The sequence below is a fragment of the Epinephelus moara genome, chromosome 19 (assembly GCF_006386435.1).
Source record: "Epinephelus moara isolate mb chromosome 19, YSFRI_EMoa_1.0, whole genome shotgun sequence".
NCBI lineage: Eukaryota > Metazoa > Chordata > Actinopteri > Perciformes > Serranidae > Epinephelus > Epinephelus moara.
The window spans coordinates 28,023,246-28,042,769 of record NC_065524.1 but is presented as its reverse complement, the minus strand read 5'-3'; the positions used below and the strand labels follow the sequence as shown (position 1 = coordinate 28,042,769).

Here is a 19,524-nt window from a genome sequence, read left to right as displayed (position 1 = left end):
TGCTTTTGACTGTATCACACAGTTTTCTTGAGTGAAGATGAAGTCCCAAAAGTGCCCAGAGGTTTGAACATCTACTCTTCATGACAACTAGGCAAACCTCATTTATTGGTGAAGACTGTAATATCGTCAAAAGCTCCAGAGTGCTGCAGCCCAATCCAACCAAAACCCACCACTGTGGTTAACATGTGGTTATATTTAGGCACAAAAGACACTTGGTTATGGTTAGGAAAAGATCATGTTTAGGCTTAAAATACCCTCCAAATCGCTACTGGAAACCCTGCAATGTGTTCCTAAAGAACACCCAAGTTTGACGGCACAATGTGTAGCTAAAAACACTGTCTCTGGAACATTGGAAATGCTGAGATGTCTCACAAATTAACAGCCCATTTTGTTGTTTGTTGGTCTTAAACTCTGCAGCTTGCCAGATGTCTCACAGAAGTATCACACCATCCACCATCCCCTCCACCTCTCCATGACAAAGTCAGCTCATATACATGTAATCTGAAGTGTGTCTCTTTGGAAACATTGATATAATATGTATGAAACATATCTGTGCTTTGCAAAAACTTACAATACCAACATTTTCTTCTGGTGACTGGACTGCCAGAATAAGCGAGACCTTGACGATTGATTTGTCAGTTGTAGGCCCATTAATTAATCGTCAATTATTTTTGATAATTGATGCATCGTAGTAAGAAAGTACAAAATCATTACGCTGAACATTTTTGGGTTTTGGACTGGTGGTTGGACAAAACAAGACACTTGTTGACATTGCCTTGAGCTCTTGAAAATTGGGATGGCCATTTTTAAATATGTTCTGATGACAAAAGGTTAAACAGTAAATTTAGAAATCATTGTCAAATTGATCAAGTATTGCAGCCAGCGGAAACTGCCAAAACCAGCTCCTTTTAATGTCCGTACCTATGAAATATATGAAGGGTAACTAAACAAGTTTTCAAGACTCAAGTCAAGTCTTTACGGAGGCAAGTCTCAAGTAAGCCAAGTCTCCAGTGAAGTCTCAAGTCTTAATTTTTGTGGTTTAAGTTTGGCTTAAGTCTAAGTGTCGATTCTGTCTCTGATAGCTACTAAGCCTGGAGTAACTACAAGTTCTTCAGAACAAGAAATGAACAAGATATCCCTAATTTCTGAACACACACTGACTCCATAGAGAGGGAAAGACAAATAGAAGCTGTAGATTTGATAGCACCACAACAATAAGATGCTTATCTAGATTTAAAAGTCTAAACAAACATTACATCAGCCAAATTTCTCTTTTAATCTTTAGTTTAAGAGGTTTATTAGAGAAATCTCTGTGCCCATAAGCATGAATTGGGCTATTTTCTTGCAAAATTACCATATGAGACTTTATGAATTCATATCCTGACTGGTGCTGAATATATCTCGTTAATCTTCCATCCTCCCCTCCCTCATTCCTGTCTGCCTTCGCTCTCTGCTCCTCACTCTTTTCCTCGTAGTGTTCTCTCTGTCAAAGAAAAGCTGACTCCAGAAGCAGCCTGAGATAATCAATAAACAATTGTACCAGTTTATGAGTGAGAAAGTTTAAAGTTAGGTTTTCCCTCAGCCTAATGACTCGCTTCTGTCGCATTTCTCTTTCCTTTTCTGTGTGAAATTGGAGTTTATTGGTAGCAAGACCCAGTCCGTTCTCGGGGCTGTGGTCTACCCCTCGGCTCTGGGGAATACATTAGTCTGTCTACAGCAGCTGGAACTTCAGAGGGGAAGGGAAGGGGGAAAAAGTGCTGCACTCACTTGTTCCTGTGTCGAGAGTAGGGGGGAAAAGAGAAAGCAAGAGGGACAGAGAAAGAGGCAGCGATGTGGTCAAGGCCTGGAAAATGGATCCATATGTCTGGAGGATTATGTGAGCTAATAGGTTGATGAGTGCATTGTGTGATGTGGCAACGGCACAATTATGATAGAACTCATTGTGCCTCAGCTTTTAAAAGGCTTCTCATTAACCTCATTCTCTCACTGAGAACTTGGACACGGTCACACTCACTTGGAAATGATTACATTGAGTTGGACGCGTTTAGGTTTACCTGCTTTCACTCTTGCTGCTCAAGCTTGCTGTCTTGGAAGGCCCTTTGTTTAATCATATTGACCCCTGTGGACTTGGAAGCAACAATGCTGTCTTGGAATGACTTCAACACTCAAATGCACTGTGCTGGGAATTTTCCATATCATTCCAGATCATTTTACTACATGACCTGTGCAGTCATTAACCTTGGCTTGGGTGCTTTATACTGCAAATACAGCTGAATGCAGTAAACCCACTGATCCTTGGCTTTGTTCACACTGCAGCTCAAACATACGCTACTTAGGCACAACAGGACTTTGGATTTTTCGATAAAACCAAAAGCATAAAAGCATAAGACTTTAAGGAATTGGTTATTTTTTTGTGTTTATCTGCTCTACTGTGAGCTGCAAACGTTACTAAGACTTGCTAACTTGCTTTTTACCCACAATAATAACATAACCTAGTGTTACTTCCAAGGCCAAGAGTTAGCATTATTATTAGCTAACTAGTGAAGGTAGAGACTTCGTCCTGGTCTTTCTTTAGTTTAGGTTTACAAGTTTCCACAACCACAGCTCAAACTTCCTCAAAGCCCTTTGTCTTTCAGAGTATACATTTCTACTTTGTCCATTTAGGTTTTTCGGTTCTAACCATCCAAACAGGGTTATGTTAGTTTAATCAGACATTTTCCCTTATAAAGCCCTGAAAACATGTTTCCACCGAACACTTTCAGTATTGTATCCTTAGAACTGGTACATAACCCATATGGACATCTACCTAAACCCTAGATCTGTTTAGCGTTTTCACCACAGACAGTGCTCTTAAATGTAGGCAGGGTTGTTACCGATAGTAGTAGCTGCGTCATTGCTCCTTCCAGCTCTTGCTGTATTCACTGTAGACATTCGTTGGCAATGTGGAGGAACGTCTGCACCTCGTTGATTGTCCATGGGGTTGCACACATGTTTTCAGAACAATAAAGAACAGACAGGAATATTTTAAGTCGGGCCCGTAGAGGATGCGCACCAGAGACTAGACCAAACGCTTACCTTCCACCGGCCCAGCAGGCTTACTTCCAGTTTAGCTTGCTGCTAACTTGCAATAAAATGATATTGGATTGAACGGATCAAATCCCGAGTCAAACGTATCATTTTGCAGGGCTTGTGACACTTAAAATAATGTATCCACTGATTTACATAGATCTCTTTCCCAATGTGGGTCTATGGTAAACAGTCTTTTTGGGCCTAATGGCATCACATGATGGACCCAGAAGTTGTAGTTATAAGCTTTGGCTGCTGGGAAAATTGGCTTCAAAGCTAAGTGCCTTTCCTGGGGGCCTAGTACTAGGTGCCTCAACAGAGGGGTAACAAATAAATGTGATGGAACGAAATGGTCCTATTGGTACCATCCACCACTTTTGACAATTGAAACACAAAAATAACTGTTCTAATGTGTAACAAACTGAACTGAACTGGACTGCTTGGTGGAAATGAGGCTTAATGCAAGGACAAGTTGCTCTTTTCTTCATAGACCTTAAAGACGTTGCTATCAAGGTTACATTTATAAGCTTCTTTCAGCATTCTCATTTTAAAACAAGTCAGTCAGAGACAGATAATAACCAACTCATGAATGTTAATTAGCCAGCTAGCTTTGTCTTATAAAACCAGTCAGCAAGAGTTGTCATTTCAGCTGGCAAAATCAATGTTTGCAAACTAGAAATAAGTTGCTTTTGTCTATTTCTGTCGAAAATCAAGGGCTCGTTGTTTCAAAAATGACTGGCCATGTTGTGTGGTTTATCTGCTACCGTTATTGTGAACTATATATATTCCATGTTAGGAAAAAAAGCTTCCTGTTCCTATTTTTAACACCAGAGGCGGTGTAATGATAAGTTGCCTGAAAAACAATTATATCCCACTGAAACTGTTGAATGTTACTATAAATAAATTAGCCATTAACTTTAAACCTCATGCTACAGTCAGCTTTACAAGACGTGGCAGGAAAAAACTGGCCTCATGTTTCCCATATGGTCCCCTGAAACAATGGCACTGTTTGTCCCTGTATTACCCATCACCTACTATTAAGAGTCTCAGCCCGTTCTCTCTGGGAAATTTGCCTGGTGCTGGTTTGGACGGCGCTATTATTGGAATATGTATGTATGTGTGTGTGTGTGTGTGTGTGTGTGTGTGTGTGTGTGTGTGTGTGTGTGTGTGTGTGTGTTTATGTGCAGAGAGGAAAGAGAAGGAATGTGCCTCTGTGCAGCCATGTGTTCCTGCATTTATCTGTTTATCAGCAACATTGGGTAAATGTTTCCCCAGGAAGTAGGAGATGTCTACATCCCTAGATGAACAGCACCGACAGAGAAACGCAAGCTTGCAATCAATTATTCAAATCCGTGTGTGTGTGTGTGTGTGTGTGTGTGCATGGATGGGTTTAAGACGGCTCACTGCAGGGACGTAGAGGACACGCTCTATTGCCAGTGGAAAGACACTGCATGTCGTCCTTCAGAGACAGAGGGAGGGGAAATGAATCACATCCTCCTCTCCTCCTGACCCAAACTCTCTCCTTCATCTCTTGTCCCTGTAACTAAAATGGTTCCCATGCTTAAGGATGCAGTGGAGTGGGAAAAGAGCCAAGGAAAATACGCACACACTCACACACTATTTTGCCCTGCTGGGTCTTGATGCACTTTGTCTTGGCCTACTTTTTGGCTGCGTAATTGTTTTCCAAGCCTGTTGGACCGGCAGCAGCTTTACCCAGAACTGTTGTGGGTTACCAGCCCGTGGCGTCACTGTAGAGTGTCTACTATGAGTTATGATAGAAAAGTTTCAAATCATCCACAGCTATAGTCAGATAGGTGATCGCCAACAGTATATCTGAAACATGCCCTCACTACCAATTCCTGTTTTTGCACTTAATAGAGCCAAGGCTATGATGCATTCTGGGTATTGTAAAGTAGAACAGGGGCCTGGATTACATAATCTCGTCTTGGCTTTAAGGGTTGGTTTACCCAAAAAAGGAAAAAAAAAAAATTTCAAACTTACTCTCACTGGCACATAGCCATGCAGATAGATTGTGTTTTTCTTGGCCAGGTTTCGTGATCCTTCCCTGAAATCCAATGCACTTGAGGTGAATGGATTTTAGTTTGTGGTCCTCACAGCAGTGTTGATGTACTCGGTTTTGGCCTCAAGACCACTCATCTCTAACTCAACCTAATTTTTACTCAGCCTTGACAAAGAGGACGTGGGATTTATTTCAAGACGAGTGAAGACCACAAGTGCGGCGATACCACTGAATTGCATGTGCAAAAAAAGATGTTGAATAGAGACAATTAAATTGATTTTCGGTGTCGAGTGTTGGTATTTGTTTAGTTTTTGAAAGCAAAGGAAAAAATCCCACACATAAAATTCACCTCTGAGATTTCTTATGGTACACATACACACCTCTATACAGTAGCCATAGCAATAAAAGAGGTGAATGAAGATGAGTCTTTACTTGTTTCCTGTGGGTGTTTTTATGGGAATGTTGATGTTTCAGATCAGTTTGAGGAGTGCCTATGATTTGCATAGGCCACATTTTATCATAAGTGTGTCATGCAGTGTGGGACTCTTGACTTGGTGTCAACCCCTCAAAGTCTGGGTCTTGGTACACTTTTATTTTGGTCATGACTTGGTCTCGGTTTAGGTGATCTTGACTACAACACTGCCTCACAGCATTAACATTTCAGCAGCAATACATCTTTCCTGAAACAAGTTTATTCTGTCAAATAATCCACATATCTCACTGTAAATTAAATAGAGCTACTTTCTACTGAAGAAATTGTTCCTAGGTAAACTCATGCCCATTTGTTCTCCTGATTAATCAAACTTTTTTAATACTATGGACAAAATTCCCTTCACCTCCATTGTATTATCAAAAGCAGATATCTCAAAACCTGGACAAATTAAACTCCCTGCATAGTTAGATGTCATTAGAGGTAACTGAGAGAATATGTTGTTTTGTAATTAAGCCACTTGTGCCTTTTATTATCTACTAACTCATTTGTTACCAGTGTCATACTCCACAATTTGGGTGTAGGCTTTTGGAAAGTGCGACACGTACAAGCAGGGCCGTAACCCTCTGGTTTATAAACTGGGATCCAGGGAACCTCTGGGTTGCTTGAGGAGATTCCAGAGTGCTTCCCCAGCCATATAAAGAATAGACTAGACTACAATATAACTGCCCTAGACATATAAAACCTATAGGAATCAGAATTACTACCATAGGTTTCACTCTTGCCAGTATTATCTCTGCATGCTTAGTGTCAGCAGTTAAACATCCATCTGTTTTCTAAACCTCTTCTCCTGTCCAAGGTCATGGCAAAGGAGAGTTGTAGTTCATATACTTTCGGCAGCCTTCCTGAAGCAAATGAAGACCTCATCTTCTCTCATCATTGGGATTTGTGCAGTTCAAAGTTTTTGTGGTGTCTAGCCAGAGCCAAGACGCCCTTTGAGCTCTCATGCAAAACTGCACAGAGTAGAACATACACACGGAACTCGCAGACATATGTTTGCTCTTATACAGACTAAAAAACCTTCCCGACAACATATGGAAACCATAGTGGTTTCCGTACTGGTGTCAGCAAGGATATGGTTCAACCAGTGTGATTTGAACATGTTGATGTTACTCACTGTGCAGGGAATTGCTCAGAGGAGCTAAAACCTCGCTCATGTGTGGACTGTGGCTTTGTGCGTAAAAGTCACGGTCACAACATTCACCTACATATCTGTTTTGTTCAGTCCAGACATGCACAAACAGCCACATAAATGAGTCACGGAGATTCCATGCGAGCAAACACACACACAGGGTGTCCCCTCTCTCCAATCAGCTTGATCTTCTGATCGTCTCACCTGATGATATGTATGAGCGTGTTGAATCCTGCCCTATTTTTATCTGCATTAAAGCAACCCCGAGGGCTCACATTCAGACATCAGCTGGAAAAACCCTATACCTTCTTGTATTTATCAATGTTGCAAGGTGGAACTTATAAAAGTATGTTGCCTGCTTTGAAGTCACTTGTATGAAAGGAACTTGAGAGCGTGAAGTGGCTGCAGTTGATCTTATATACAGTTTAGGTCACATGCTGACCCGACCGAAGCAGCTTCCTTGTCTGCACGTGTGTATTTGGAAGTGGTCTGGCTGTATATCTAAGCAGTGCCAGGTGTGTGGGTTTTAATTTACAGACTTCAGTTTGTGAAGTTCATGCCCTGGCAGCCTCCTCCCTCTCTCTGTGAGTTCATATGTGCCTCAGAAACTATTAACCTGCAGTCCATCCCAGCTTGACTGGAGTTAAAGTTTGCACCTGGTCCTCCAGTCATAAAATGGTAGTTAGTGTAATGGCTTTTAAATGAGCCTCCAAACGACCAAGGCTGTAACATTAAACAATGACGCATCGCCATAGCAACTCTGCTGCTATTTCCGCCAGTTTATCTGTCTTACTGTCCCTTCGCCATGGTGTCCGTGATAACTGTGACAAAACCTGTCTCTGAGCAGAAGGCTGGATCTAAAGATGGAAAAGAAGTCAGGAATTTTTCACATCATGTGCACCCGTGAAACTACTTCTTCCTTCAGATCTTTTTAGTCCTCCCCCTTTAATCTGATGCCCCACTTCTCTCTTATCTAAATACTCAAGAACTTGGACAAAATAGTTTCCATAGAAAGTAGATGCTATCCTTGTAGACTTTTTCAAAAACCCAGCAGCACTCATGGTTTATTTTTTTGAGATATCCTCAAACTGATGCTCTTTTGGGTCTTAAACCTTTTTTTTTTTTTTTTTTGGTTGTGTTTTTTTTTTGGTCATAAGCCGGTTTCTTCCAGTGTGTGCTGCATGAAATATCAAACAAAACTGCTCTTGACTCATTCGTCTCACATTCTCAGACTCTTTTCCGGTGGTTTGTGGTGTTTGTTGTTCCCCTCTTTCACCTTGCCTCTTTCCTTTAAGTGTGGCCATAGCGTCTTTGGGTGAAGTACGAGTGCAATCGTAACCTTCGTCTGAAATAGCAGGGTGAGTCACTTGGGTGGTCAGAAGAAGCAGGCTCACATGGCGAGATGATTTTCCACAACTCATTCCAAATTGCTGACTAGTCACAATTAGTAAGTGATATGTAAACTAGGGTCTTTCATAAAGTTTGTCAGTCAGCGTGTTCCCTGTTTGTTCTGCCCTCTCACAGGGTCGCTGTTTGGTTGTCAGCATACTGATGCATTTAGCACTCTTCGTTCATGTTTTTTCTGAACGCATTGCGACTTTGTGTGGGTGTGCATGAACCTGGGATGAGTAGAGACATCTATAAGCAGCAATAGCACCCTGCAGAAAGACATTATAATTAAGTGCACTCAAGCTAAAAACAAAGCTGCTCCTTCAAGCTGACATTCTGGCGATACAAGCTTTTCGCCTGATAGCAACAGTCACCATGACACCACAAGTATTGCTGACTGTTATCATAATCACTGTGACGGAGTCCTGAATGTCTTGGCAGGGACTCACATCCACCTGACGTCCTCTCTCTCTCAGCTGTGTGTGTGTTTCTTGCTTCCTCTCCCCATCTGGTTATACTCTTATCTCGCAGGGAGTGTGAAGGGAGAGGGGGTGATTATACGCTGCTACCCCTGTGTCAGGTGTCTGTGTGTGTGTGTTTGCACGAGCCAAATGCATGTTTCCTGGTTTATGGACACACTTCTGCAGCCTGTCTGTGTAAGTTTACCTTTAACACACCCACAGTGTTCAAACAAGCCCACAGGAATCAGGAACACTGCCGCAGACATTGGTGTGTTTTGTATTTGTGTATCTCTGTGCGTGTGTGAGGTAAGGTGGAAAGTAGGGTTCTTTCCCCTAGTTACTGGCTGTCACTATCTTTGTCATCTTCTAATAATAGCTTCACCTCAAGAGTCCAGATCGTTTACAGCAAAGTGTGACGCACCAACGACAGAATCAAAAGTGTGTTCGAAATGTTTTCCCACAATCCAATTTTCTAATTTAAAGTTTTGTAGCTGTTGTAATTGTGCTGTTGTAGTCGTGCTGTCTTCATCTGCGGACGTGCATGAACACAAAGCAAAATGTGTGCATGTGTTGGCAATGAGGTGTTACGTTTAAGACTGAGAATAAAATGATTTGCCTGCCATGTCTGAGTGTTCGACTGCATACGCATAATTCACATAGATCCTTTTGTCTGTGTGTGCCAACTTGTGTTGCTGTCTCAGTTACCTTGCAGCCTCCTCCGGCTACTATTTATAACCCTGTGTAAACAAAATGGATACATAGGAGGAGCACTCGGGAAAGGTCCTTTTTTATGCCTCCACGCCAGCGAAGCCGTGGCTGAAGACATATAGTTTTTGGATTGTCCATGTGTCGAATTCTTATGGATGCAATATCTCAGGAAAGCCTCACGGAAGGTTTATTACATTTAGCACAAACGTCCACTTGGACTCAAGGGTGAACTGATTAGAATTTAAAGGTCAAAGGTCAGTTTGACCTCACAAACACACTTTTGGCCATACCTCAAGAATCCATTCGCTAATTATGTCACACAAATGTCTAAAAGAATGAAGTAATGAAGTGATGACTCTTTAAATCCAAAAGGTCAAAGGTCAACTTCACTGTGACATTGTGATGTTGATTATTAAATGTTATAAACTCAGAGGGGGAGATTATGACCACATTTCACATTTGGTCAGACACTAAATTGTTGAGACTAATCTTGGGTGTTCACCTATAAACTTGTGGTGACTGTATAGACCAGTCTAGGGAGCACTGGAAGTTAATAAGTTGTCATTACTGTGGTGGCAACTCCCTACAATACGTGCCTGTTAACTGCAAGCTGTCCTAAGAAGTGTGTAATTTTCCACTTTTACCTGTAACGTTACTTTTGACAACATCTAGAGGTACTTGTGTAGCTCTCAGCTGCTCCAACAACAAACTTCAGCTCTGAAAAAAAAAGATTGTGAAACAATGCATAGCCAATACACCAATTTAAAAAAAAGTGCATCATACATCTGTGGCCTGGCGCCTTTTCCTCTAAAAACATCACTAGCGATGGCTAAGGTGGCCTTGAGTCTTCCTAGCCAGGCTAGCTGTTGATTCCACATCCAAAAAGAGAAAGGTCTCAGTGCAAAAAAGAGCATTTAATAGTGCATGGACTAATTTGTTTGCTTTCACTGACAACGCTGCAAAGTCTAAGCACCAAATAATCAAAGCTAGCCCACTGCAGAGTAGCTAGCTTGTGCTAAAACATATTAATGAATGCTCATTTAGATCTATTAGTAATGTTGATAGGCTACATTTGACTTATAAATTCTATGTTGCCTTTATTATGAGGCTCAAATATGTTTTGTGGCTTTTTTTCTTTTTGGGCCAAAAATGGCTCTTTTAAAAGTAAAGGATGTAAATAGGGCAATAAATAGAGCAGTAGACATTATTCTATCTGCATCACAAACAAATCACAAATAGCGTTTAGCTCGTGAGTGACTCCTAGCTGAGTGTGTCTTGGTTGCTTGAAGTGATGGCGACTGGTGAAAACATGAACAGAGCATGTAGGGGTCCTCGTAAATTTGATTTTATCAGTTTTAAATACGTACTCCTCTGTGTTACTATTTAAGGTGACCAGAAGTTACTTCGAGCAGTTAAGCTTAAAGCCACCAGTTAACGTGGTCCTCAAACTGAAACACTAGCAGCTCTGTGTTTAGTAGGAGTGATTTTTTTAACCATGGAAAACTTAAGTACTATTTTGCAGTCAATAATGTCTACATTTTATGCCAAAGTTTGACATCAAATGAGAGACACAATAGATAGACTTGTTGCTGCAGACACTGCGGCCTTCCACCGCAGTAATTGTGGTACTGCAAGATGGCGGAACAAACAAAGTGGTCACCAGATTTGTGTTTAAATCTTCTGTACTGTTGGGTTGAAGATTTGTGTGAAGCATCCACTTTTTAAAAGCTTCTTTGCAGCAACATCCACATTTGAAGCATTGTCTGCTGTCATGGCTACAACTCTTCTCTTCCTCTGGTAGTCCACCACAAGCTTATTGGTTTAGCTTTAGTTTATTGTTGCACCATGTGATAAAGCTCCCTATCAGTCCTCTGTACTCCTCTTTAAAAATAGTGAAGACAGCATGTTTCCCACTGAACTGTACATGTCAATATAGTGATGACTTCAGTTTCACCAAAAAAATACACTTAATACCTTGTATTGGATTCCTTTAAAGTCTAAACTACATCTAAGTGTGGACAGACAAGGTTGTAAACTGCAACTTTACTGGCTGGCCGAGGCATACAACCGCGAGGCAGTAATTCTGGTTTTGAAGATAGTACTCGCCTGCTGTGAGGGCGTTGGGTCTCTGCGTGGCCTCGACGTGATGTGGTGGTGTGTGGGCTTTGACTACAGGCTGCCCAGCAGAGATGATTTCATTCAGAGAAGAAAACTGTCACTGCGGAAGGATAAATATATATCCTGTCTGTCTGTAGAGGCCAGTTCTCAGTAGCCTGGTTTCCACTGCCCAGTGTAGCAGCTTTAACCAGACCTAAAGGTACTCATTATTTACCGTATATCAGTCAATTTTCCAGCATCTGTGGCCCGTTCGTTACCATAAGGAATGATTTGTCATCAGAGCTACTTTACATTAAACAAAGACGCTTTTGATGTTGACTATTAGCATTTTAGCTGAGTTGTTTGGCGTAAATATCACTTACTGCAGTGAAAAAAGGAGTAATTGTTTTTGTGTGGGAGCATTGCCATGCAGCTTTGAGTGGGTTGTGTTTAGAAGACTGTTAGTGGTTTTGCTGTAATTATTTTCCCGCTGTCCACTCATAAAACACATGATCATGTGAAGTCCTTAAAGCCCAAGGGAGTCATTGCAGTCGAAGCAATGCTGAGTTTGGGATTTTCTTTTAAAACTTTACTGATTAGAAAAGTTGAATATACGTCACATTACATTGTTTTATGTGAGCGCAGTACATCAGTCACCAGAACACATTAATATTTGATGAATTACCTATGAAACAGATTAACATTGTCACGAAACATACTTTTATTACATGCAGAATATAGACAAATGTAACCCATAGAGAGAGCGCAACCTCCCAGCATATTCAGTATTTTGATTATAGATTTTGATTTTGAGAAAACCTTCAAAAGTCAGCTCATATGCATGGGTGTAGATTTCTGGGGGACCATAGGGGACATGTCTCCCTAGTAGCAAATAACTTTTATTTCAATCAGGGACACTTCAGTCAAAGAAAACTTTCCATTTGCAGTATTATATTTGGCGGTGTGGCTCTGTTCTGGGGCCTCTCTGCCTTTCCTTGGGCCTACGCCGAAAGCATCTTCCACGCACAGCAGAGTGAGCAAACCTCCCTGCCCTTCCAGGCGCCTACGTGGAAAGCCTGAGGCAGAGAGAGCACACCTCTCTGCCCCTCCATGTGCAAACGAGGAAAGTCTGAGGCAGGGAGAGCAGCAAAGCCCCCCTGGGGAACAGAACAGAGCCAGCATCAGTGACAAAGAGAAATGACATTGATAAGTCAGACACAGCATGAAAAGGAGGAGCTGGGGTGGAGGCAGGTTGCAAAGCGGCTTGCAGAGGAAGCAGCAACAGTAGGCAGGCCAGAGCAGTTTAAATAGGGTGGCTAAATGAGATCTGCCAATTGGCTGCATAGAAAGTAATCATGTGATCTATCAGCTGACTCCCTTCCATCAGTCAGCTGCTCCATCAGTTGATTGGCTGTTGATTGGCTGTTTGAGATCAGCTGATGTAGCTGGGATGTGAGCTGAGCTTGACATTATGTACCGCCTTAACTAAGGCTATGTTCAATATTTGACAGAATTTAAGGTATTTAAACCATAAATTGGTGCAGAAAAGGCACAAATTGGTTCATAAAAATTTACCAGAATGCAGCAAATTAGGTGTTTGATGCTCAAAATTTTGTCCCCCTCCAATTTTGAAACAAAACCTAGGCTCTCGCTAATATGTGCTAGTTTTCTCCTGCAAAGCCTCATGAATAATTCTGTTTTCTCCGTAACTTTGACCTCAAGCAATATGACCATATTGTCCCTTCTCGCTTGCAGACCAAGCTTCCTGTACTGTTGCTGGGCCGTTCATCAGACCTGAGACCAGGGGAGTTTGTGGTTGCTATTGGCAGCCCGTTTTCCCTCCAGAACACAGTGACCACAGGAATTGTCAGCACAACTCAGAGAGGGGGCAGAGAACTGGGCCTTCGCAACTCCGACATGGAGTACATTCAAACTGATGCCATCATAAATGTAAGTGAATGAGGATGCTTTATTATACGCCTTGTTTTTCTCACAGAGACAAATAATGAGTGATGTCTCCTTTTGGTTCACAGTACGGCAACTCTGGAGGGCCTCTGGTAAATCTGGTAAGGCATATTCTATTTCGATGGCAGATCCATTTTTACATTCCCACAAACATGTTAAAGCCCATATAATAATTTGTTACGAGACACTGAGCTGAGGTTTGCTGTTTTAGGATGGTGAGGTGATTGGGATCAACACATTGAAGGTGACGGCTGGCATCTCCTTCGCTATACCCTCAGACAAAATTCGAGAATTCCTGGCAGAGTCCTACGACAGGCAGTCCAGAGGTATGAGCTCTATCCGACAGAACTTATTATGTTATTATTTTATTGCTTCTATTCAGTCACTAAGACAAATTGTAGGAGGCAAATTTTGAAAATTGGCTGCAAGAGTTGGACTGAGATTCCATGTGCACACACGGTAAAGGAGCATAATATAATTCAGCATGCCTTTTCTTCGGTTATTTCTCATCTCTGTGTGCTCTCTTGAGATATATTGACTACATTTTCTAGCTTTATGAATCCATGCCAAGCATTACCCAACAGGATTATGACATTGCAAATAAACTACTAAGAAGAAAACGCCAGTACATGTCAGGCTGTGCTTTTATTTTATTGCTTTGCACTTCACCTGGCGTAATACACACATGTATTTTATATGCAGCTGCCAGCCTGGGTTCTTAATTTGATTTGCTTAAATGATGAAATGACTAAAAAACAAGATGATGAAACATATGGAAGATGGAGTATGTGGACGCACACACTGTCCTGTGAGACATGTGCGAGATAAACGAGACAATCTGTGATCCACTCTCTGATATATGATATTTCTATCACTCACATAAAGAAAAAAAATACTCTGGAGGATTTTTATTTCTTGGAGTTGAAAACAAACACTCTCATAAAACTAAGAACCCCAACTGTTGCAGGCAGGAGGGTGAATGATTGTATCTGTGCTGTGCTGTTGTGCATCTCTAGGGAGAGGGGCTGCTAAGAAGAAATATATTGGTGTGAGGATGATGACTCTCACTCCAGCGTAAGTTGCATGCTTTTATATACATTGTCAGTGAAATAGCATCGGCACATCTCCAGAAATGTATTAAAGCAGGGGTAGGCAGAAATCTGGACAAGGTAAAAAAAGTACCCCTTTTCAGTACCCCAGTGAGTCCTATACAGTGATTTATTTAATCTTATTTCACTGTACAGTTGAGACCCCCCTGGTCACTCCGCCTCACTCTCCTCCACTGTAGACTTCTTCCCCAGGAGGAGCTCACACACCAGCTTGGGAGATAGACCTTCGGGCAGTGGCTGTAACATCTCAAATTCAGTCAGCGCAAACCCCCCAGTGCTGGGTGTCACCACAGGCTGGTGGCCAGCAGCAGGTCAAACCTGTGTAACAGCAGCAACAGAAAGTTTGCCGATCCAGCGGGGAATCAGGGCTGTCTGATTCCCCTGGAGCTGGGGTTTGCTCTGGCTGGATTCAGGTTTCTGCAGCCGCCGACTGGGGGTCCATCCCTGGAGCTGCTGCCTGCTCTCCTTTTAGCGAGGTGGTCTGTAGTGGCGGCGAGTGAGGCAGACGACACACTGTGATTTGAGGCTCTCACTAACACTAGCTATATTAACATGAACTTGGGGGCACACAGTAGCTCAGTGGTAAGAGTGGGCATCCCATGTATGAAGGCAATGTACTTGTCATGACAACCAGATGTTTGAGTCCATCCTACGACCCTTCTCCGCCTTTCACACTCAAGTCTGTCCTTTTAGATAAAGGCAAAAGCCATGAAAATCATCTTTGAAGAAAACATGAACTTGAAGCCTTTAGCTCCAGTCAGCAGATGGCCAAGCTATTAGCATTCTTTTCTCTGCGTCCCCGAAATGCTTCGCCGATATCAACACATGTTTTATATCATTTACTGTCAGACCTTATTTTAGACTCTCTTTTTGAGACGTCCATCTTCCTTTTATGGCGTTGCTTTGCAGTGTAGGCACACACATTTGTAGGACAGCCAATACAAATGTCCTGTCTCGGCATTGACTCATGACTGGCTAAAGTGTCCTGTCACAGCCTAGATTTTCTAAAGCCTGTTACAGAGCCAACAGTCTGCTTTGGTTCCAATATGTTCAAAATTTATTATGGGATTTCTGCCTATTGACGCCAAGCTTTAAATGACTCACCTGACCTTTCTTTTTGGTTTGACATAGGAAATTGCAACATTAACATTTCTTGTTTTCTGCCATATAAAAATGGAGGTTGATTCCTAAACTCTGTGACCTGTTTTCTACCTCTAGGCTGGCGAAAGAGCTGAAGACTCGACACCGTGACTTCCCTGACATCACCTCTGGGGCTTACGTTATGGAGGTCATTGCAAAGACACCAGCTGCAACGTAAGGGTGATATTTTACCCATGTGGCTCCATTAGAGTGGGCTCAGTTTCAAACTAACTTGGTTGTAACATCATGGTTCTCAGTGAAGTGCAAATGCAAATTGTCTCTGACTCTTTCTCAGCCATGGGATATTGTCTTTGGCACATTGTGCTACACATGTGCACCTAATTCACTCTCATCACTCTCAGTGCAGCTCCTGCTCCCCACTCACAACGCAAATAGACAGTATATTTCATTTCCTTCCTTTATTTTAGTTCTCTCCTCTAAATGTCAAGTGTGCACATAGACACACACTCAATCACACACAAAAGCCTCCTACACAACTGTCTTAGTAGAACATAAATTCATGGCTCACTCCGGCGTGCCTGGAGTGCCTGGCCCTCTAAAGTATCCCCCCCTCCTCCCACAATCGCAGCCCACTCCAATCAGCCACCACCACAGCTCCAGCAGAGTGGGGCTCGGGAGACGCTGAGGTCAGCTATTTCCTTCAAACCTCATGCAGGGAGGTTACTAGCTATGCTGTGGTTTTCCTGCGCTTGCTCACCCAGCCCGCTCCAGAGTAGTGTCCCCTATAGGACCTCGTCAGAGTTTACTCATTGCTTAAATCACCCTGCTCTTTGCATAATAACATTTCTGTGGTTGCTTTTATAATTTATGTTTTTTTCTAGGCTGCACTTTCACGCTTTTGATCTCACTGTGTTTTGTAATGGTTTATGGCCTTTGGAAATCTTGACCCTGATGTAGAGAACCGTTCATTTGCTCTGTCGGAGGTGTTGGAGCAGCTGAGCGTAATGAGGAGGATACTGAGCTGGAGTTGTGTTTATGGATGCTATTGCAAGTGAAGGTGTGGTGGTCTGTGTTCACATGTGGCTGTGATTAAGCAGCTGTGTTTAGAGACAGCTTGTGATATCGCTGCTGGTTACTGCCTCGGTCTGCGTGTGATTTTAAGTTTACTGGTTTGTTTTTTTCATTATGGTTGTACGGTTAGCCAACATGTTTTTATTTACTTAGCGTGCTAACCTCGCTGTGCTATCATTCACGTCTTGATTGTTCATCATTAAAATCCTTACAACAGATGTTACATTGATTCAGATTGTGCTCACGCACCTGTAAACAAACCTGAGCAAGTACATGTTTCATATGTTTGTATAAAACACAAGCAATGCATGACAAGGACTTAATTTTAACTTCTGTGAGTGAGTAGTTTTTGATACATTACATCTGCAGGTCATTAAATTTATCTTCTGCTTTATTTTTTCAACTAAAATCCAAAAGAGGAAATAATCGTTACACATTATACAAGTAGAGGAAAGAAACTGTTATAAAACCAACACATGTAATCATTATTAAAGGATAAGGCTGTTGATTTTATATATTTTTATCATTGTCCACAAATGAAAAGACTAAAACCAATAATGCTTATGTCCGTCTCTCAAGCTTATGGGTTCTGACTGAAGATGTAAATCTTTACGAATGGGTCATGAATAATTTCCCTTTTTAATTTCCTGAAACAGCAGGGCACTGTAGTTTTTCCCAAAGGTTACTCAAACGGGGGGAAATGGTGGCATTTGTTGGGAACTATTTTTAGTGATGGAAAAATACATGTTTGGCGCTCTAGTGAGTATTTCGAGCAGCAGGATGTTGTATGTGGGATTGACTCAAAATAAATTATAGTGCCCGTGTTCATTGAAAAGAAGGAACATGTCACCCAGTGCAACAGTTTGGCTCACTGATGTGTTTTTATATCGTTTTTTGACACCAGTGGAAGAATAAGAACAGAGGAATGACATAAATCGGGCTTTAAAGGCGCTTTATACAATATTCAGAGTGTATCTATGATTCAGAGGTTGTCTGCACACAGGTAGCTCAGCCGGCGACTAGTAGCTGATGCCAACAGAGCAAACAGTGCTGACAGAGCTAACAGTAGCCGTTTTTACACCGAGATCGCACAATAGTCCTGCTATGAAGTCCCTTCTTTGTGACGCCTTTGCATTTTTACACAGAACCAAATAACAGCAACATCATGCCGCCTCAGTGTGTAATTTTAGACAGTATAGCCAATCAAAGGCAAATTTGCATCTCCAGGGATAGCAAAGGCATAAGCTGCCCTACTTTTACTTGGGCTAGTATTCTTTCCCTCTGCTGGTTGGGTTGGTCAGGTGTAGGCAAGAGGAATGAAATTGGTAAGGGTAAGAATGTAAGGGTAAGCCAATCACAGGCAGAGTAAGGCAGAATAGGGCTGGTCCTGCTTGGTCACTATCCTACGAAGTGCAAATGTGTAAAACCAGAGGGTGTGTGCTACACTTCCACAACAGTGCCATCCCAATATCAGCGGTAACTGCTGTATGAGCACAGTGCAGAGCAGCAGTGTTTAGCTAGCCAGTGGGACACATTTACAGGAACTCCCATGCACTTACATGTACATGCAGCTGAACCAGCTACCACAACAGCAAACACAATTGGTCAGATTACAACATGCACATAGGGAGCGTGGCTTCTTCTTTTCTTCTTCTTTTGTTGTTTTGTTGTTTTTGTGGCATATTTGCATTTATTAGACAGTATACAGGGTAGGGCTGACAGGAAATGAGGGAGGAGAGTGATGGGAGTGACGTGCAACAGCTTGACTTAAACTGGTGATGTTGTGATCAGATGATCAGCATCTTAAACCAGCAGGATACCCTCATCACTGGCATTGTGGCATTTTGTTACCTTCCAGTCCCACACACCTTCTTAGTAGCAAAAACTCTGCCATGATATCTCTGCTAAGATAATCAGGTGCGGAAAACAAAAATGCCACATTTTGTTGCTGTTATCAACACATTTATGAGACCATCTATCAATCCTCTCTTCCTCTTCTCTCCTCCAGTGCTGGACTCAAAGAGCACGACGTCATCATCTCAATCAACGGCCAGAGGATCTCATCAGCTACTGATGTTAGTAACGCCATCAAGCGGGATGGCACCCTGAGAGTAGTTGTGCGTCGTGGAAATGAGGACGCGATCCTCACGGTTGTCCCCATGGAGATCGACCCTTGACCTTCCTCAAATCCCACCGCAGGAGCTGGAGCTAAGTTTAACTTATCACCAGTGGACCTTATATTGGAGGAGGACTCCTACTGACACACCCTCTCTCCCTGTGGCCAAAGGCCAGTGACCCCACACATCCAGGAAAACTCTGGCTTTGCCTTGAAAGGAACAGCTGTACAGATGCTCTAAAAGCAGCGCTGTACTTTGTTCTCCATGTGTGTTTTCACTTTTAGTCTTCAATGCTTTGATCAATGCTACTACTGTTTGGTCACAAACATAAGAAGCTGGTTACTGGCATCTTGTTTTATCTGCTCTCTCTTGTTTTGTGTCTTTTTTAATATGGACTTCTGCTCAGTCAGACCTTCCACTGCAATTTTAAGCAATTTAGAGACTCGCTGGGCAAATCTGATTTGTATAATTGTTGTTTTCTAAACTCCTTTTTTAAAAGTACTGTAGAATGTTGTTGTTGATTACTTGATGTATACTGAGAAGAAAATAAAGGGTTCTTCTGTTTTGACACTCACTGTGCTGGATTTCTCATTTTCTTCAATCTCTCTTTTAAACACACATTTAAACACACACATTTTGAGATGGATTGCAACCAGGCTGACATTACAATATTTTCTTTGTGTGTGTGCAGAGTTTGCTTAACCATCGCTCGTGTACACACAAAGGGGACATAAAACCAATCGGGATCTGGTTTGAGTTTGATTTTATTGCCTTCATATGGGCTTGATAGTGGTGTGG

At 42.1% G+C, this 19,524-nt stretch overlaps 1 protein-coding gene across 1 annotated transcript in view; it reads left to right on the top strand.

Annotated features, from left to right (window-relative positions):
- The window catches only part of LOC126406737 (serine protease HTRA1A-like), a 35,829-nt gene extending 16,535 nt beyond the window's left edge, over positions 1–19,294 (top strand). Inside the window, exons 4-9 of the mRNA XM_050071206.1 lie at positions 13,119–13,313; positions 13,397–13,429; positions 13,540–13,654; positions 14,345–14,402; positions 15,656–15,751; positions 18,618–19,294. Of these exons, the coding sequence (XP_049927163.1) occupies positions 13,119–13,313; positions 13,397–13,429; positions 13,540–13,654; positions 14,345–14,402; positions 15,656–15,751; positions 18,618–18,786 (666 nt within the window). The 3' untranslated portion in view covers positions 18,787–19,294. The remainder of the gene's footprint in view (positions 1–13,118; positions 13,314–13,396; positions 13,430–13,539; positions 13,655–14,344; positions 14,403–15,655; positions 15,752–18,617) is intronic.
- Positions 19,295–19,524: the final 230 nt, after the last annotated feature.